Here is a 21658-nt window from a genome sequence, read left to right as displayed (position 1 = left end):
TTTCCGAATTTGAAGTATAGGGATATCTTAAGTGTGTTATAACACCAATAATTGGACAAACCAATATTATATGTTTCCTAATCTGATGCATTGTGAAGTATACATCATTATTTATGAAGTATTTCTGCCAAAAATGTTTTACCTTAATCTAATTGTGAGAAAATAGTCTGATAAATTTAGAATGTGAAAAATTCTACAAAGCAACTTGTCTGAACTTTTCAAAAACTGTTCATGTAATGAAAGACAAAAGAAAAAAAGTGATTTAGATTAAAGGAGGTTAGTGAGACATGACAACTGAGTGAAACTTGACTGGATCCCGGATAGGGGAAAAAAAGCCATGAAGAGTATTTTTGGGATAATTGGGGAAATTTGATTATGGATATGGATGTGATATTAGATAATATTGAAGGAATGTTAAATTTTTTGGATGTGATAATGATTTTGTGATTATGTAGGAGAATTACCTTGTACTTAAGAGATGCATGGATTCATGGTTTCTTATTTTATTCAATAGGCTATAAATATTTATTTTGATAGTGAAATTGTCTTATAGTTGGCCAGTGGGAGCCCTTTCAAATTGGCTTCTGTGCTCATCGTTTTTTGAGGATCCTATTTTGTAGCACAATACCATGTTTCAGTCTCACTGTGGAGACCGGTAATGGTATTTAGAAGCCAAGATGTGCTCATTGTTATCCTTGTTGTCCTGCTCCCAACCCCTCTCAGTGAACAGAGCTATGGAATAGATATATATTCATGTATACATATGCATACCTACATATATATTTACATCTATATTTGTTACAACATCTTTGTATATTGGAAGTAATGAGTTTATACTAATATCTCCAATTCTACTCCAACACCGCAGAGTTCGTTCTGATTTTCTGCCTTTCCATATATCTAACTCCTTTCTCCAATAATGAGAAACATAGCTTCGTTATACTTAGTATATTTACTTATTTGCTCAATTGTCCACTGCTTTCTCTCTCTCTCTCCTCTGGATACCCTCCTTATTCTACTTTGGTCTCAATCTCTTACCTTGTGCTGTTTCTCTGTATAGATGCCCTCCTTGCTCCATTTGAGTTTCATTACCTGGTAACTGGGCAGCTCATCTGCTCTGGGCCATTGTAGCTCTCTCTCCCTGCCGGCCTCCATCCCTTGTATAGACAACTGCTTTGCTTGGAGGAATTGCTTTAGAACTGAATTGTTCAGGACAAGAAGAGTAGAAAGAAAAAGCAAATAAGAGCCAGTTTTCACTTTTTGATGTTAGTGGCCATTGGTGCCCAAATCCTAGATCCATTGATTTGTTGGGGTTGAAAAATAGTGGTATTATAATTATCATTTTGTTTTCACATCATCTCCTCATCTGCTGTTTGGTTACCCAGTGGTACAGTTTTATCTATTGGTAAATTCATGTAGAAGAAGGCAGGATCAAGGCTTGATTCTTTTTTTTTTTTAAATATAGAATGCTTCATGAATTTGCATCATCTTTGTGAAGGGCCCAAGCTAATCTTCTCTTTATCATTCTAATTTTAGAATATATGCTTCTAAAGCAAGCACTATTTTTTTTTTGTTTATCTAGTTTTCAAGATAATTAATTGCTTCCCTGCCATCGTCAGATGTTTGTTTTTAAACATCATTATATGTTCACAGATTTAAACACATTTGATGGGTTTCAGTCCTTTGCAATTCTTATCCTCATTGAAGCTCAAATTGTCCTGTTTTTTTTTTGCCAGTGGATAGAAACGTGTATATGCAGATACACAATACTAATATTAGTACCACCACCAATATTATTGCTAAAATTAGTTTAAAATATTTTTACATTTTCTATCCCTATTTTCTCCCCATTGTTTTTATGAAGTACTGTAATTACATTGTTCGAGCATGTAGCATTACATTGCTGTACTCTCTCTTTTTTTTTTTGTGAGGAGATCAGCCCTGTGCTAACATCCGCCAATCCTCCTCTTTTTTTGCTGAGGAAGACGGCCCTGGGCTAACATCTGTGCCCATCTTCCTCCACTTTATATGGGACGCCGCCACAGCATGGCTTGCCAAACAGTGCGTCGGTGCGCGCCCGGGATCCGAACCAGCGAACCCCGGGCCGCCGTAGTGGAGCGCGCGCTCTTAACCGCTTGCGCCACCGGGCCGGCCCCTACTGTACTCTCTTTTAATCCTTGTTTAATCTCGGTTCTACAAGTATATTTCTAATGCTCAGCACTAGTCCTTTTGTTGTTATTTCTGAAGCTTGCCTCTGGTAGATTCCTCAGAGCTCATGGTATCAATATTTAAGTTCTTGTATGTTAATAACGCTTTGACCATGCCGTTTATACTTGAAAGTCAGTTTTGCTGAATATAAAATCTTTGGCTCACATTTATTTTCCTTGACTATCTTAAATATGTTACTCTTTGTTTTGATATAAAGTTTTGCTTTCAAAAAGTGATGGTAATGCAGTTTGTTTTCTGATACAATCACCTGCTGTTTTGCCTAGATGCACAAAATTTCTAATTTTGTTAGAAATGTCTCTTGATATTGGTCGTTCTGTGTTAATATCTTCAGATGCATGATGTGCTCTTTCAGTAGATAGTTTGAGATCTTTTTTTTTTCCAGGAGAGTTTCTCTTCATCAAAATTTTTTTGTGTGTGGTAGAATATACATAAATAAAAATTACCATTATATCATTTTTTAGTGTACAATTCAGTGGCATTAAGTACATTTACAATGTTTTGCAGCCGTCACTACTATGCATTTCCAGAACTTTTATCATCATCCCAAACAGTAGTTCTACTTATTAAACAGTAACTCCCTAAGCCCCTCTCCCCTGTCCCCTGGTAACCTCTACTTTACTTTCTGTCTCTGAATATGCCAAATCATACAGTATTTGTCCTTTTGTGTCTGGCTTGTCTCACTTAGCATAATATTTTCAAGGTTCATCCGTGTTGTAGCATTTATCAGAACTTCATTACTTTTTAAGGCTGAATAGTATTCCATTAGGTGTATATACTACATTTTGTTATTCATTGGTCTGTTGGTGGACACTTGGTTGTTTTCACTTCTTGGCTATTGTGAATAATACTGCTATGAACAAGCAAGTTTTCTTAAATAATAGTTCTTTGTATTTTTTCTGTTCCCTTGCTTTTGTTTTCTTTAAGAAAGTCTGTTATCTCATGTTGAACCTTTTTGCTTCCTCAGTCATACTTTTTTGAATCCTTTTCCTCTTCATTTCTTTTTCTTTTTTTTTTTTTCCTGTGAAGATCAGCCCTGAGCTAACATCCATTGCCAATCCTCCTCTTTTTGCTGAGGAAGGTTGGCCCTGGGCTAACATCTGTGCCCATCTTCCTCTACTTTATGTGAGACACCGCCACAGCACTGCTTGACAAGCGGTGCATCGGTCCATGCCCGGGATCTGAACCTGCGAACCCCTGACCGCTGAAGCAAAGCGCGAACTTAACCACTATGGCACCGGGCTGGCCCCTTCCTTTCTTTTTGATTTAAAAATGTTCCCCATTACCTCTGTTCTCTTAAGTTTGCTTTTGTATTCCTTCTAGTTTATTCTTAAATTTCTGAAACTATCTTTTCTTTCTAATTGTTTCCAGAACTCTATCACTACACTTTTTACTTTTTAAATTCTTATTTATGTTGTTCTTTCATATCTTATAACATTTTCTTAATTTCTTTTAGGACAGTTTAAAATAGTAAGTTAAAATTTTTATCTATCTTGTGGCCATGTCTTTCTGGCCCACTTTCATTGTCTGCAGAGATGTAATTCTGCTCCTTGTTCTCTTTTTTTAAAAATAGTAACTTTGTATGGGATTTGACCTCAATAAATACTTTTCTGTTGCTCATTTTTATGTGAATTTAGTTTGCCTAAAATTTTGTTAGAAGGAGATTGCCTCAGATAGTTTTTCTAACTTCACAGAGCTCTATGTTTTGTTGTTTTCTTGTGTTGTCAAAAAATATGGTGGCTTGCTTTCTGAGATTTTTATCTCTATTGCCCTCTATCACTTTTTATCTGGACCTTCTCCCATGTCTCTGCTCCTGTCTTGCTCACTATAGATTCTACTGCCAGAAGTTTCTCCTCAGTGTGGGACTCTGTGCTGGAAGGATGCCCTGATAAATCAGCTTTGTAAGTTCATAGGGTAGAATGTTCTAGGCCCTTTCAGATCTTAACATGGATCCCTTGTACTCACTCACTATTGTTGGGGGTAAAACCTTGCCTAGTTTCGGCTGCTGTTCTTAAATTCACCTGCTGTGCTTTCCAGTGAATGCCTATTGACTGTTTTGTGGTTTTCTTGTTCTTAGGTCCATCAGACGACCCCATTGCTTCCTTTTACTTTCCCCCCAGACAGACACCAGTAACACATAGAACTTTTGGCTCTTGTGGCTTTTTCCCACCCACTTGTATGTTGGGGTTCGTTGGAACTACCTTGTTACCTCGTTTTGTTGTGAACATAGGTAGATTTTGGTTTGGTATCTAGATTATTCTCTTTTTAATTTGGTGATTCAGGAGGATCCAAAAACTATGCTGCGACCACTGTTTTCCCAAAATCCCGTGACTTATATAATGTTAAAATAGATGGGGTTTTTTTTCCTCTTGAGAAGGCAGTTTCTTATGCTAGGAAATCCAAAAGAAAGAATTAGTAGCCATGAAGCTGCTATCCTCTTTAGTAAATTTGAACTTTCCTCCCTTCCAGATCCAGTGGTTGGTATAATCACCATAAGGAGTTGTGGGAATATTGCCTTTTTTTCTTTACATGGTGTACATTTGATATATATATACGTATTGTACATGGAGGTTTAACCATTACTTAAAATTTCAAATATATAGGAAGAAGAGAGAAAACGTCAAGAGGAAATGGAACGCCAGCGTCGGGAAAGAAGATACATTTTGCCTGATGAACCAGCCATCATTGTACATCCAAATTGGGCTGCAAAAAGTGGCAAGTTTGATTGTAGCATCATGTCTTTGAGTGTACTTTTGGACTACAGATTAGAGGATAATAAAGAACATTCATTTGAGGTAATGTTTTAAGTTTGAATTGGGATCCAGATAATGTCCACACATTTGGACTTAATATGGTTAATTTCGGTTAATATGTCTCTTAAATCTCTTTTGAGTGCCTTTTTCATTGCTTCTGTTTTTCTGTTCTTTTCTTGCAATTTATCTTTTTGAGAGCAAACAACCAGGTGATTTTTCCAGTAGACTCACTTTTGCTGATTGCATTTCTGTGGTATGGTTTAAATGTTCTGCTATTCTCTGTATTTCCTGTAAATTGATAGTTGGATCTAAAGTCTTAATCAGGTTCAGGTTCAATTATTTTCTTCCCTAAAACTACTTCATAAGCAGTGGTGTGTTTTTTTATCAGGATATCAGGAGACACATGATACATAATGTCTAATTACCTCTCTTGGGAAATAAGGTAACACTTTATTATTTACTCTAGAATTAAAATAACCTTTAAGGGGATTGAAAATTTTACCTGTGATGATTGAGGTGTAAGGTAAAATAATTGATATTTATCTTTGAGCAACATGAATCTATTTCTTTGTACCATTATTTTAGAGCAGCTTTTATAACATAGTTTGTCATTTTTCAAAACAGTTGAAGGGCTGGCCTGGTGGCATAGAGGTTAAGTTTGCATGCTCAACTTTGGCAGCCTGGGGTTCGCGGGTTCAGATCCCAGGTGCGGACCTATGCATTGCTTATCAAGCCATGCTGTGGCAGGCATCCCACATATAAAGTAGAGAAGATGGGCGTGGATGTTAGCTCACGAACAGTCTTCCTCAGCAAAAAGAGGATTGGCAACAGATGTTAGCTCAGGGCTAATCTTTCTCACCAAAAAAAAAAAAAGAAAGAAAACAGTTGAAGATTTTATCCTAAATAAATGATTGCTTCATTCTTTAAATAAAACAATGTCAAATATCCCAAAATATTAATTTTGTAATAGCTTGTACAAAATTATAATTGTGTTCAATTATTGTATCGTATCAACACATCTCACATTCTTTTGTTTTATAAATTATATTGGAAAAATCAGTCATATTTACTTGACCCAAGAGGTAATAAGCAAATGGTAAGATGAAAATGAAGTAAAGTACTTAGGCCTACAGACATTTATTTGCAAACAAATAGGAGTACTGAGGCAGTTACAAAACATGAAGTGCATGCTTATTGGTCTTGCTATATTTACAATTTTGTATAGTTCCAGTAAGCCAGTGTCCTTAAACGTTATATACTATATATGATTTTATTTTTATTACCAGTTGCCATAAATTTAATAGTGCCTACCCTGTAGTAGTCATTCAAGAAATAAGTAAGTGATAAAAATAGTTTTTGGTATTACTGCTTATAAAGTATATACTGTATATCTAACCAATGCTGTAAGAGGATCTGAAATTAATGCTACTCTAGTGGAAAGAAAGCAATTTGCAAAACAGCCGTTTGCTAGCAAAATGATCCTTTATTTTTTCCTCCCCACCTCACTTATCCCCTTGGTTAGTTTCCTTTTAATCTATCATTAAAATGCAAAAATAATTTTGGTACATGACTTTAAAGGAAGTTATTCTGTAACTAAGAAATATCGTATATCATCATAAAATTATGAATCTTTGGCTGATTTAATATTAATGCTAGGGGTATCTCTGTCTTTCAGTGCTTGTAGATGAAAAGATATGTAGAATTAATTCTGCTCTTCTGACACATTTTAATTAGTTTTCTATCTCTAGGTAATAGGAAATTCTAAGGAAAAGATATGCCTCTTGCTATTTGCTTACACAAATGGAGATTTTGTTTAGTTGCATTAATAATTAAGAGAAAGTGGAATTTTCAACATGTTAATGGTCATTTTACTAATAGATTTATTTAAAACATATAAAGACTGGGCATGAATTAAAAAAAATAGATTATAAAATCAATTATAATTTCAGTACATTTGTATTATCCTTTATGATCAGGCAAATAGTCTGATTAAATATACAGAACAAATTGCCAAAGGTAACATATTTTAGAGCTGTGGTCAACCATTTCAAGTTGTAGACTCACTTAATCTGTTGAAAGCAATTTGCCTTAGAAGTATTTACATAGAGAATTTAGTATATAATTTTAGGATCATGAGTATGTTAAAGGTCATTATCCATGTATCCTTGCATAGTAATGATGTATTCTCCCTACTCAGAATTTTGCATTGGTTTTTCCTGCCTGGAATTCTCTTCTGGATATATGCATGGCTCATTCCTTTGCCGCCTTCAGGTCACTTTGCAACTGTTACCTGATCAGAGAGCCCTTCTCTGGCTATACTCTCTTATTACTCTTGGGATTTTTATCTGCTTTCTTCACTGCTGTATCCCTAATGCCTTGAACAGTCCCTGGCACGTAGTAGGCATTTCATAAAAACATGTTGAGTAAATGAATAAAGTACATTAACATTAAGAAATTGTTGTGTAAGGTAGTAGAAATCCTTTTTTCCTACTTATTTTCAAATTTTCTGTAGTACGGTTTTTTTATGATATTTCACCAAAAGTGTACTAAACATAGTATTTATATCCTCAGAGGAGTTTTTGAGGATTTTGAGGCTCCTCAACATCATTTACATCAGTTATTATAACTCTATTGTTAGTGCACATTAATTGTTAGATGTGGCAAGTTATTATTTGATAAATTATTGTGACCGTAGTGACTTTATTCAGTATTTCTGTTAAAGTTGGCTTGGTTACTGTTGGTATCTTTCTGTAGGTCTCATTGTTTGCAGAACTTTTCAATGAAATGCTTCAAAGAGATTTTGGTGTCAGAATATACAAATCATTATTATCTCTTCCTGAGAAAGAGGACAAAAAAGAAAAGGAAAAGAAAAGCAAAAAAGATGAGAGAAAAGATAAGAAAGAAGAAAGAGACGATGAAACTGATGAGCCAAAACCCAAACGGAGAAAATCAGGCGATGATAAAGATAAAAAAGAAGATAGGGATGAAAGGAAGGTCTGTAAATATTTCCATGACCAGCAACCTGATTTAGAAGTTTTCACTTTGTCTTCTAGAGTGTAACAAATAATGATCAATTCCATCAGAAGAGTGAAGCATAAAGGCCAAACTGAAATATTTTAATGTATTATTAGAAATTTAAGTCTTTAAATTGAGCCTGTATAAACATCTATACCTAGTTTTCTTTTTTTAAGTTTAAGGCATACAGCATGATGGTTTGATTTACATATATTGTGAATGGTAGTTTATTAAAGTCTATTATTGTTTTAAGAAATTTATAATGTGATAACTATTCTAAGTAAATTTAGTGGATTTAATGTTTTTTTATTTTACTCATTTAATGTTTGGTGAGATATCTTGCTTAATTATAAGGCATTTTAAATTACAGAAAGAAGATAAAAGAAAAGATGATTCTAAAGATGATGATGAAACTGAAGAAGATAATAATCAAGATGAATATGATCCAATGGAAGCAGAAGAAGCTGAGGATGAGGAAGACGGTATGATTCAAATTTATTTATTTATCATTAGGGTGAAAAATACGTTTTTTGTTTGGTAACTTTGCATTACTGAAATCTATTTTTTTTTCTTAAATAAACATTTATTTTGCCTTTTGTCATGTTTTTTTCCTCCTCAAGTGTTTTCAAATCCTCGTTTTGAGCCTCCAACCTTAAAATACATAGCTTTCAGGTGAATTATTTACTTCTTTTTCAAGAGTGCTGAAAATGTGTTTTTTTTTGAAATCCATAATTTTGATATTCTTAATATTTAGAATAGAAACAGTAAAATATTCTCTAGTGAAAATCTGTATATATTAAGTAATTGTTTTATTAATTTTTAGGTGACAAGATTATTTTAAGACATGTTTATTTTTGATTAACATATATAATTAATACTCACTCAACTTCAGGAAAAAAATTTTCCTGAACATGGTGCTTAAACTTTGTCATAAAAGATGTAATAGTCCCCATTGTTTCATAGAATATATTCTTCTTTAGAAAACTAATTTTAGTATTTTTTTAAATTATGAAGACTATCATACATGGAAAAGAGTACATATACCGTTTAGGTAGAGCTTAAAGACTAATAGTAATAAACACCTGTATACTTGTTACCCAAGTTTTAAGTAACAAAATTTTACCAATAGGAATGATGCTCAAAATACTTAATAATACATGTTCTTATCAGTCATAGATGCCAACCATAAAGTACCTGAAAAGTACCACTGAGTACCTGTCAGTCTCTTTGTAGATTTGGGGCTTTTTAAAAAAAAATCTTTTCCCGAGATGAGAAAATCATAAGAGATTTTTTAATTGTACATATCTCTGAGGATTATTATTATTTATGGTATTTTTGGTTTGCGTTTACATTTTCTTCTTTCTACCAAAGCCTTTTATTTTTCTTCTCTTTGATGAAAATATTGAAACATAAAAGAAATTGAAGGAATACTGCATTGAACACCCTATATCCAACAGTCAATTCGTTTGTTAATATTTTGTCTTATTTGTGTTGTCTGTATGTTTGTTATGTGTGTGTTTCTGATCCATTTGAAAGTAGGAATTCTTTAACTTGCCTAAGACAAGACATTCTATTAACTACAATTTCACACCTAAGAAAATTAACAATAATATCATATGCCATCTATTAATACCGTCTAATATCCAGTCTTCATTGTCCTAATAACCTCAATAGCAATGATATAATATGCATGTATCAATGTTTCTTCATTTATCTTCATTTTGCTCAATGAAGATTAGCCCTTCAACAGTCTATTTTCTCTCCCCTATCCTCCCAGTATTGTTTTATCACTGCTTTAGTTAAATCACTAAACAGTGTTCTCATTATTTTATCTATTAGAATGTCCTAGCTCTCATCCCTTAGTTGACTTATTTATTTCTTCTACTGTATAACTCCCTTGGTGGTGTTCTCATACATTCTCCTTACTTTAAGTACTGTCTATATACTGACAGTTGTCAAATTTGTATCTCAAATCAGACCTCTCTCCCATTCTCCCATATCAACTGCCTGCTTGACATTTGCACTTAAGCTGACATTTCAAAATAAACGTGTCTAAAACTGAACTCCTGCTTTCTTTCTTCACCAAAAAGAAAACAACAAAAAAAGTCCTTCACCCTCATCCTTCTCCAACTCACTTGCTGGTAACTTCATCCTTGTAGTTACTCAAGCTAAAACCTAGGAGTCATCCTTGACTCCTTTGTTTTTGTCATATCCCATTTCCAATCTATCAGAAAGTCATATTGCTTCCATCTTCAAAACGTATCTTGAAGCAGACCATTTCTCACCAGCTGCACTGAACTAATCCTAATCCAAGCCATGTTGTCTCTTGCCTAGATTATTTAATAGCCTCTCAACTAGTTTTCCTGCTTACCCACTTCTCCTCTAAAGTCTCTTCTTAATACTTGCCAGAATAACCTTTGTAAAATTTAAGTCATTTCGTTTATTTGTTCAGATTCTTACAGTGGCTCCATTTCACTCTGTGAAAAAAGCCAAAGTGTTTAAACAGTGGCCTATAAGACCTTAGCACATCAAGTCTCTAATTTCATCTTTTATCACTCTTTCCACTGCTCATTGCACCTCAGGCACCCTCACCTCCTTGAACCCATTTCATATCTTCCTGTGTTAGGAGCTTTGCATTGGCAGTTCCTTCTGCAAACTCTTACCCAGAGATCCACCTTCCTGACTCCCTCACACTTGAAGTCTTTGTTCAACAATCACTTTCTCAGTGAGGCCTACTCTGCACCCTACCCTATTTAAAATTGCAATCCTCCCCCCAGTACACATTTCTGATCCCTCCTTATCCTGCTCTACTTATAGAATATATAACCTGTTCTACTATACTATTAACTTATTTTACTTAGTCTGCCTCCCGCTTGAATATAAGCTCTTAATAAGAAATAGAGGGATTTTTCTCTGACTTCTTTGCTGATATATATTGCAAGTTCCTGGAACAGTCTAAATATCCAAAGAGGCTCTGAATAGATATTAGTTAAAGGAATATCACAAACTGCAAGCCAAATAAGGTGATAGGATTATAATTCTTTTTTGGTTTCCTTGGTGGTTCCAATTGCTGCTTGCTTATGTTATCATGTTTGTTTGTTTGTTGCATAGTTTATTGTATATCTCATTATTCTGTCAAGTTTCTGAAAGACCACTCTTTTTCCAGTGGAAAAGTAGACTTGATCGTTTAAAAAAAATGAAAATACGATGTCAGTTAATGTCTAAAATGGTGTTGAATCTTCTTGGTAATCAGAGGAGTAAGTAACAATGAGTCTATTCTTTACCTATCAAATTGATGACAATTAAGTTTTTAATAAAAGGTAACATTAATTTAACAAGGGTAAAGAGAAGAGTTCCTTCATCATTCTTGGGATCAGTTTTAATTGTTGTACCTTTTCTGGAGAGAATTTTGGAAATGAGAATTAACCATATCCTTTCTAATAACAACATGGATGTTTATTCCATAACTGTTCATAAAATAAAAAATTAGAATCTTAATATTCAATAGAGAATTATTTAAATGCATCTCGATATAGAAATGCAATTAAATTTTTTGCAGTCATTCAAAAAGATTTTGGGGGATAGTGACATGGAAAAAGATTACAAAGTAGTTTTTATAGACAGCATGTTCCTTTAAATGTATTTCATACGCATAGATATATGTGTGTGGGGAAGAAATAAAAGCACATGATCCCTGCCATAATTTTAGTATATTTTTGTGTGGTGGAATTTATTTATTTTCTAAGATGAGCAAGTATTACTTGGATTTTTTAAAAGTTATTTTAAAAATATAAGTTCAAGGAGAGACACAGGTTTGAAAGTGACAGCTTTCAAGTTAAATGCTCAAATAAGGTGGAACAAGTCTACAGAATGTGAATAAATGAAAGGAAAAGGGATTTAACCTTTGTGTAGTATATGGTACACTCTTGATAAAAATTGTATTATTTAATCCTCACAGTTACACTATTATTTTTTCCATTTAATTGAGGAAACTGAGGGTCTTAGCAGTAAATTAGTATACCCAAGATAATAAAGCTATATAGTGGCTGAAGAGTACTCTGTACTAAATTATATATAAGAAAAATAATTAGGTTCCAAGGATACATTCTCTATTTTTTTAAATAGTTTATTGAGGTGCCAGTACGTACCACAAAACTCACCCATGTTAAGTGTACAATTAATAACTCTTAGTAACTTTATAAAATTGTGAAACCAACACCATAATCCAGTTTTAGAACATTTGCCTATTTCCTTTTTTTAATAGCTTTATTGAGATATAATCCACATACCATACAAGTCACCCATTTAAAAATATACAACTCAGTGGCTTTTAAATATTCACAGAGGGCCTGGCCCCGTGGCGCGGCAGTTAAGTGCGCACGCTCCGCTTCGGCGGGGATAGCAGGTTCGGATCCCGGCGCGCATTGACACACCGCTTGTCAAGCCGTGCTGTGGCGGCGGCCCATATAAAGTAGAAGAAGATTGGCATCAGATGTTAGCTCAGGGATGATCTTTCTTACCAAAAATAAATAAATAGATAGGTAGGTAGGTAGGTAGATAGATAATAAAATAAAGTAAACATTCACAGAGTTGTACAACCATCACCACAATCAATTTTACAACATTTTTATTTACCTCAAAAAGAAAGCCTGTGCTCATTAGCAGTCTGTCTCATTTCCATTTCCCTCCAACCTCTTCAGCCCCAGGCAGCCATTAGTCAGCTTTCTGTCTCTATAGATATTCTGGACATTTCATGTAAATTGAATCATATAATATGTGATCTTTTGTGACTAGCTTCTTTTCATTTAGCATGTTTTCAAGTTCATGCATGTTTTAGCATGCATATTCTCTTCACTAAAAGTTTTTGCTATGTTGTTACTATTCAAAGACAGTTTCTCACCTGAAGCAGTCTTTCCCAGAGTGTCCCAAGATATTAGTAGATATTAAGCTTAATAAAGTATACTGGTGCCAAATAAATTTGGGAAACTTGGCTTAAGCAAAGGTTGGCATGTTTTACCACAAAATATATTATCTGCTTATGTGTGTTGTGGATGTACAAGGAGGAAATATAGTGTGAAATTCTTCGTAGTATCTCAAGGACTAGTTAACTCCTAGTGTTTACTATATCTCATGTATTTTACCAACAAACCATTTGTTACTGTGAGCTTTTTGATGGAGATCCATTTGAGAGAGGCAAGAAGCCTCTAGAACCAAAATTTCTCTTTTAAAATTGTTCATGCATCATTAAATAACTGCAAAAAAACTCTTTAGTATTTGTGTATAATTCTTGAAATGACAATGTATTAGTTCACTAGGAGTACTTAAAAAGTACCTCACACTGTAGCTTGACCAATAGAAATTTATCGTCTCGCAGTTCTCAGAGGCTAAAAGTCTGAGATCAAGGAGTCAGCGGGGTTGGTTCCTTCTGAGAGCTGTGAGGAAAGGATCTGTCCCAGGCAGCTCTTCTTGGCTTATAGATGGCCTTCTTCTCCCTGTATCTTCACATCACCTATCTACATATGTCTGTGTCTAAATTTTCCCTTTCTGTGAAGACCCAGTCATTGGCTTAGAGCTCACCCTAATAACCTCATTTTAACTTGATTACCTCTGTATAGACTCTTTCTTCAAATAAGGTAACATTCCGAGGTACTAGGGGTTAAGACATCAGTATATGAATTTTAGAGGATACAGCTCCAGGCATGGAAGATTAATTCTTTAATGTTAGTTCTATAACAAGCTAGTAATGGTGGTTGGCCTGAGACCTCAATGGCTGAGGTCTTGGAGAACTGGGTAGCCTAGGAATAGGTAAGAAAAAGTAGTTTACTTTTTGCCAGTTGCTTTTTGTGTATTTTGAATTTTGCACGGGGTGCATTATATTTTCAAAAATTTAATAATAACAAAAGATATTATTCTAATCTAGAAAATGAAAATAGGGTCATGACTTGTATAAATCGCTCAAGTATTCTTTTTGATATTTGAATATTATCAAGACTACTTACTACAGTACAGATTTCAAGTCATATATTCCACAGTTACAGTTTTTGAGAATTATTGATCCAAGTTACCATCTTTTATCATGGGACACATATGTTAGTGTTAGCCAATCTGGATATTAACACTGTTAGGTTCTGCATAATTATCGTAAGAACCTCTCAGTTTCTTTTTTGTTGTTGTTTTCTTTGTTTTGTTTTATAATTTTATTTATTTATTTTTCCCCCAAAGCCCCAGTAGATAGTTGTATGTCATAGTTGCACATCCTTCTAGTTGCTGTATGTGGGTCGCAGCCTCAGTATGGCCGGAGAAGCGCTGCGTCGGTGCACGCCCGGGATCCGAATCCCGGGCCGCCAGCAGCGGAGCGCGCGCACTTAACCGCTAAGCCATGGGGCCCGCGCTCAGTTTCTCATATGTAGGGGTTTTTTGGGCTGAGGAAGATTTACTCTGAGCTAACATCTGTGCCAGTCTTCCTCTATTTTGTATGTGGGATGCTGCCACAGCATGGCTGCCGATGAGTGGTGTAGGTCCACGCCTGGGAACCAAACCTGAGCCACCAAAGCGGAGTGCACTGAAAGTAACCACTAGGCCCTGGGACTCCTGTCATACGTAGTTTTATTTTGCAGTAATCTATTTTGCAGTTAGTTTTAGTAATTGGCTGTTTTTCCTTTTAGCTTTTAGAAAATATACTTTAATTTGTTTTCTTTTGTTTAAGTTTGTGTTAATAGTTTTCAATTTCATACTCGTGTAAAACTCATTCATTTTTTTTGAACTATGTCCTCCAAATATTTATGAAATTAAGTCCTTTTGTTTGATTCAATGAAGTCAACATTTTTCCCTCCCTCTAGTCTCCTTGTAAATTTCTTCTTATTATTCTTTATAACTGTTTCTTATAAAATCCAAACTATTTTTATTCAATTAATACTTCTTTGCTGCTGTGCCTTTTGAAAACTGGCCTGTAATAGAAAAGTATTTTCGGTCTCTACAATAGTTGAAAATATCCATATTAATGAGTTTTTTGCTGCCGTTGTATTTATTTTATAGATCGGGATGAGGAAGAAATAAACAAACGAGATGACAAAAGAGATATCAACAAGTACTGCAAGGAGAGGCCCTCTAAAGATAAGGTATTTATCGAATACTGTATTTTTTTTTTTTTTTTTTTTTTTTTTTGGTGAGGAGATCAGCCCTGAGCTAACATCCGCCAATCCTCCTCTTTTTTTGCTGAGGAAGACGGCCCTGGGCTAACATCTGTGCCTATCTTCCTCCACTTTATATGGGACGCCGCCACAGCATGGCTTACCAAGCAGTGCGTCGGTGCGCGCCCGGGATCCGAACCAGCGAACCCCGGGCCGCCGCAGCGGAGCGCGCGCACTTAACCGCTTGCGCCACCGGGCCGGCCCCTCGAATACTGTATTTTTTATAATGTGATAATTTCCATTTCTTACATAATCCAGACTTCTTATTAAATATAGCACAGTCATTAAGTTTATTGGTCCTTGTTTATCTATGTATTACTACTCAGAGCAAAATTCAGCCGTTCATGTTTTGATATTTGTGGCTATGTGAGATAACCAACATGTCTTATTCTTTTATTTATTTATTTATTTATTTATTTAAGACTTTCTTTCTTTTTTTTTTTTTTTTAATTTTATTTCTTTATTTTTCCCCCAAAGCCCCAGTAGATAGTTGTATATCATAGCTGCACATCCTTCTAGTTGCTGTATGTGGGACACGGCCTCAGCATGGCCAGAGAAGCGGTGCGTCGGTGCGCACCAGGAATCCAAACCCAGGCCGCCAGCAGCGGAGCGCGCGCACTTAACCGCTAAGCCACGGGGCCGGCCCCAGCATGTCTTATTCTTTTCTCACATACACATAAACCAGATCAACTCGTTTTTGCTGAGATAAGGCCAAGGTCTTTTAAGATTTTGCTATTATATGGACACAGTTTCAACTTCTTATTTTTCAGAGGTAAAAATTGTATACTATATTTTCTACTGCATTTTCTTTAGGAAAAAGAAAAGACTCAGATGATCACAATTAACAGGGATCTGTTAATGGCATTTGTTTATTTTGATCAAAGCCATTGTGGTTACCTTCTTGAAAAGGATTTGGAAGAAATACTTTATACTCTTGGACTACATCTTTCTCGGGCTCAGGTAATCTATCTTGTGAATATTTAAAAAGAAAAGTATTTTTTTCGGAGCTTTATCTTTCTTTTTAATCTCTACTGACTTTTGGAAATACAAAAGCAATATAGGCTAAAAGTAATATAGTCAAGCAATACTGAAATGTATAAAGTAAAAGAAAGTTATAAGTCCCCTCTCCCTCTAGTTCTACTCCTCTGGCCTAATATATAACCTACTAGATCTTTTTGTAAGCAACTCATGTATGTGTATATATAATAGTTCCAGTTTTATAAGCAACACGTGAAATCATTCTATACATATTGATACACAGCTTTTTTTCATTTAACAATATAGTATTATGGGCATTCTAACATGAAAATAGATACCCACTTCATTCTTTTTATGACTGCATAGTATTCTGTCATATAGAGGTACCATAATTGCCTTAACTAGTCCCAGTTGCTAGATGGTTTTCATTTTTTAGTATTACAAACTACACTGTAATAAACATCTTTGTACATATACTTTAATGTATATGTTAAGTGTTTCTATCAATTTTAGACTTGAAAAAATTTTTTCAAATGATAATTTTGATTTTAGTTTTAAGGAGAACGCAGTTAAGAAAAGCATAAGTGCTCTAATTGAGTGGGAGTGGATACCTCAGAAGACAGCTGCCATTGATATTCATCATATGCGAAAATTAGAACTCAGTTGTTCAAGGAGAATCAAAAACTTATTTTCATCTTTTTGTTTACTTGCTTGCATAACAGGTAAAGAAGCTTCTTAATAAAGTAGTACTCCGTGAATCTTGCTTTTACCGGAAATTAACAGATACCTCAAAAGATGAAGAAAACCATGAAGAGTCTGAAGCATTGCAGGAAGATATGCTAGGTTTGAGTATATTATTTTAAGATCGTGATTTTACAACTATATTATTAATTAAAGAGGAAAAAATAACTTAATAAAATATGGTATCTTGTTTATTATATTATAGGAAACAGGTTGTTACTTCCAACGCCAGTAGTAAAACAGGAATCAAAAGATGTGGAAGAAAATGTTGGCCTTATCGTGTACAATGGTGCAATGGTAGATGTAGGAAGCCTCTTGCAAAAATTGGAAAAGAGTGAAAAAGTAAGAGCTGAAGTAGAACAGAAGCTGCAGTTACTAGAAGAAAAAACGGGTAAGGAACAGCATTGGATATGTCAGTACTTTTAACACTGTTGGAATATATGTATGTGTATACACATATATACATACCTATACACACATACATAGCCATACCTTGCATTTTAGTCTGGGCAGTAATGTAACTTTACTTTTGACCATTTCTGTTAAAGGTTATAAAATTGCTTAGCTTTATAAGATTTTTTTTTTTTTCTGGTGAGGAAGATTAGCCCTGAGCTAAGATCTGTTGCCAATCTTCTTCTTTTTGCTGAGGAAGACTGGCCCTGGGCTAACATCCGTACCCATCTTCCTCCACTTTATATGGGACGCCACCACGGACGGCATGGCTTGACAAGCAGTGCGTCACTGCGCCCCCGAGATCGGAACCTGCAAACCCCAGGCCACCGCAGTGGAGTGCGTGCACCTAACTGCTATGCCACCGGGCCGGCCCCTAGCTTTATAAGATTTAATCTTAGATCTTCATGTGTTTTCTCAGGTTCCTTTGTTGTTCTGTTGCATCCTTTTAATCCTCCCCTAGTTCCACTTCATTTTCTCCAATTTCTGTTACTTTCTCTAGTCTATACAATCATCTAAAAATGAACACTGATTTAGAAGTAATACTTAGGCAAAATGTAATTTAATTTAATTAATTAATTTATTTATTTTCCCCTCAAGCCCCAGTAGATAGTTGTATGTCATAGCTGCACATCCTTCTGTAGAGTTGCTGTATGTGGGACGCGGCCTCAGCATGGCCAGAGAAGTGGTGTGTCGGTGCGCGCCCGGGATCCGAACCCGGGCCGCTAGCAGTGGAGCGCGCACACTTAACTGCTAAGCCACGGGGCCAGCCCACAAAATGTAATATAAATGAAATGAGTATTAACAGTGTTATTTATAACCATTGAAATTGACATTTGTGGCCATTGTAAAGAATTATATCTACTTTTTATTTTCCTGGTGGAAATATTTTTAACCTCAAAATTAAGTTGGATATTTTAAGGGGTGAGATGGTGAACTTTGGGTTTTTTTTTTTTAACAGATGAAGATGAAAAAACCATATTAAATTTGGAGAATTCCAACAAAAGTCTTTCTGGTGAACTCAGAGAAGTTAAAAAGGATCTTAGTCAGTTACAAGAAAACTTAAAGATTTCAGAAAACATGAATTTGCAATTTGAAAACCAACTGAATAAGACAATCAGAAACTTATCCACAGTAATGGATGAAATCCACTGTGTGCTCAAGAAGGTTAGCAGTTTTGTACTTGCAACGTTTTCATAGTTTATTTCAATTTTTAAATCTATTTCTGGCAATTTTAATGTTATTAAGCTCTTAGTGGTTTTTCTAGGAGCAAATACCAGTAGCATTCTGTTCTTCATCAGATTAGTCAAAAGCAATTCCCAAAAGATTGTATTTTCCTAGAACTTTGTTGGGATGTCAACATGGTTTCTGTGTACAGAATTCTTAAAGCAAGTTTTATTTGTTTCAGAACCAGAGAGTGAGTTTGAACTTGGGGAAGATAAAACCATTCACTTCTTTTTTAAACCCATTTATTGTGGGCAGAGTTGAGAAACCTTTGGCACTATCAAAATTAATGTATTAGTATTCTTTGTCACTAAAAAACAATCTAGTAACTCAATGCCATTGTAAACTAATGTCAATAATTGAGAGATCTTCCACATCCTGGGTCTCACTCAAAGAACAAGAATTAAAAAATCTACGACAGTGCAAGGAATATACTACTGTTATTTTTCTAATTTCTCAGGACTCAGATGGCTTTTCAAATTCTTTAAGCCATTCTGCATAGAGTTGAGAGATGGATTTCTTTCATAGTTGCCCCCAGGGTCAATTTTCCATAGATGGTAAAATGGCCTATCTGGAGTATATCTGCAATGTTTTTTATTTTTAAAGTTAAATTTAAGAGAGTCTAATAAAATATACTTTTTCCTTGTCTGTTGTTTTATAGGATAATGTGAAGAATGAAGATAAAGATCAGAAATGCAAGGAAATTGGTACAAGTGTATGATAAAATATGTGTAGTGATGAGGATTGGTGTTAAATAATGTAATATATAAAATCATGATACAAGAATGTTTGAAAGTGATGCATGTTTGATTTTAGTAGTATAAATATCTGTTAGTTCAAATGATGTATAAAGTTTTATGAATGTGCGAGTCTCTGCTTTTGAAAATTGCTTGTAATTCCTGGCATTCAAATTATTAAACACTCCTTGAGTGAAATAATTTTGCATTGCAAAATGTTTTAGGATGAACTTTGTTATAGTTTTAACCGCAATAAAGTTCATCAACTTAATTGACAGTAGTATTTAATTACCAAAGGTCTTTTATTAAAATATCTAGAAAATTGTAATTTTATTTATAGGATTATCATTTTTAGGTTTAAAAAAATTTTTGTCTTAAAGTTTCAGTATAAATCATAAAATAGCATGCTGCTTAATTTTTGCAAGTTTTTTGAACCAGACATTTTTTTCTTGTCGTAAAAAAAAAAAAACCTCTAATTATGAGTCTCTAAAAGCATTCATTAAAAATTCAATTCATCCAAAAGACAATACATCAAAAACGAAGAAATAGACAATTACCGTTATTATTGTATATGTTAGGCTTTCCATAAAACTTATAGTTCTGATGTTAATGTTACTATTCAACTCATGAATTGTTCAAGTTTCCCAGAATAGCACCTATATTACTTTTAATTTTGAGGAGTTTTTAAAAAATGCAGTATATGTCAAATGTACAGTTTAGTACCAAGCCAGTAGATGTCAGTATGATGCCTTAAGTTAAGCCTTCTTTAATTAAAAATAATTTTTTTCATTAGTCTCTGTACTTCCTTCAGAATTTTAGTGGATACATAAGAATTGATTAACTGTTGAGTGAAAAAGGTAGGAAATATGATATACTCTAAAGCAATGATTCTGAGCAAGGGGTGAATTTGCCCCCACAGGACATTTAGCAATGTCTGGAGACCTTTCTACTTGTCACCTCTGGGTGAGTGCTACTTGTGTCTAGTTGGTAGAGGCGAAGGCTGTTGCTGAACGTCCTGTGTTGCATAGGACAGCCCCCCATAACAAAGAATTATCCAGCCTGAAAAATGTCACTGGTGCCCAGGTTGAGAAACTCTGGTCTAAAAGAATATAGGGTTAAGTGACATGTCTTTCAGATAACACTAGTGAAAACTGAATAGCGGTCTTGAGCAGATGATTAGGTTTTTTTGTGTTTAAATAACCCTTCCTGGAACATTTGACTGTCATAGAAATTATGCTATATTAGGATTTATTTTATTTTATTTTGATAGAGTAATGACTAGGTATTCCAGTAGGTGAACATGAGAATGTAAGTGCCCCTTTACACATGTCTTAAGGTGAATGGAATCCACATGGCTTTTACCGAGAAATAGATTAAAATACCGGAAATTCTTTCAAACCAATTTTTGTCTTAAGTTGCTGTTTTTGGTCTTATGGTTTGCTGAACTTCTCTGAAGTCAGATTCCTGATTGATCTATAATTATACAGTTATTGTGTAAATGTTTCTCCATCTTCAAGGTAAGATGAAATATTATAGAGTAGTTGGAAAGTGTTTTTTTTCAAGGGAAAATCTTGGAGAGAAACTTTTAACTAAAAGACAGTAAGGAAGATAGTTCTTAGTAGAGGTTGTTTGTTTGTTTGTTTGTTTGTTTGTTTTTTTGGTGAGGAAGATCAGCCCTGAGCTAACATTTGTGCTAATCCTCCTCTTTTTGCTGAGGAAGACTGGCACTGAGCTAACATCTATTGCCAATCCTCCTCCTTTTTTTTTTCCCCAAAGCCCCAGTAGATAGTTGTACGTCATAGTTGCATATCTTTCTAGTTGCTGTATGTGGGACGTGGCTTCAGCATGGCCGGGGAAGCGGTGCATCGGTGTGCGCCCGGGATCCGAACCCAGGCTGCCAGTAGTGGAGCGTGCGCACTTAACCACTAAGCCACAGGGCTGGCCCTAGAGTATATTTTTAAATGAGAAAAATCATTATAAAGTCCATCTGTCAAACTTATTTTTCCCAGAGATATATAAACTAGAATAATATTGGGAGAAGGGAGAAAAAGTATAAATCTTTCCATTATTACTTAGGGGTAAATTTCTTAGAAAATAATTTCATGGGAAGTGGAAAGTGAGGTGATTAAGCTTAAAAAAAAAAAGGCAAGTTACATATAGAAAAATTGGTTTTAGAGAAAATGAGGGGGAAGAGAACTTGTTTTTGCCTTTCTGAACGGTTTTGGATATTTATTCAGAAGTAAAAATGCAGTCTATTCTTGTATTGGGTCATCTGACATTGACCAAGCCAAAATATTTAATCAGATAACACAATAGGTCTATGATAACATTTAATTTTATTTTC

General features: G+C 34.6%; 1 protein-coding gene and 1 pseudogene across 1 annotated transcript in view; one reads left to right on the top strand and one right to left on the bottom strand.

Moving 5' to 3' along the window:
- CCAR1 (cell division cycle and apoptosis regulator 1) overlaps positions 1-20106 on the top strand; it is a 52673-nt gene extending 32567 nt beyond the window's left edge. Inside the window, exons 17-25 of the mRNA XM_058543310.1 lie at positions 4830-5021; positions 7734-7973; positions 8365-8476; positions 15030-15112; positions 15998-16144; positions 16885-17005; positions 17109-17294; positions 18315-18520; positions 19239-20106. Of these exons, the coding sequence (XP_058399293.1) occupies positions 4830-5021; positions 7734-7973; positions 8365-8476; positions 15030-15112; positions 15998-16144; positions 16885-17005; positions 17109-17294; positions 18315-18520; positions 19239-19298 (1347 nt within the window). The 3' untranslated portion in view covers positions 19299-20106. The remainder of the gene's footprint in view (positions 1-4829; positions 5022-7733; positions 7974-8364; positions 8477-15029; positions 15113-15997; positions 16145-16884; positions 17006-17108; positions 17295-18314; positions 18521-19238) is intronic.
- LOC131407753 (U6 spliceosomal RNA) lies at positions 1456-1556 on the bottom strand (annotated as a pseudogene).
- Positions 20107-21658: the final 1552 nt, after the last annotated feature.

This window comes from Diceros bicornis, chromosome 6 (assembly GCF_020826845.1).
Source record: "Diceros bicornis minor isolate mBicDic1 chromosome 6, mDicBic1.mat.cur, whole genome shotgun sequence".
NCBI lineage: Eukaryota > Metazoa > Chordata > Mammalia > Perissodactyla > Rhinocerotidae > Diceros > Diceros bicornis.
The sequence above is the reverse complement of the archived record's forward strand: the minus strand, read 5'-3'. Positions and strand labels throughout refer to the sequence as shown.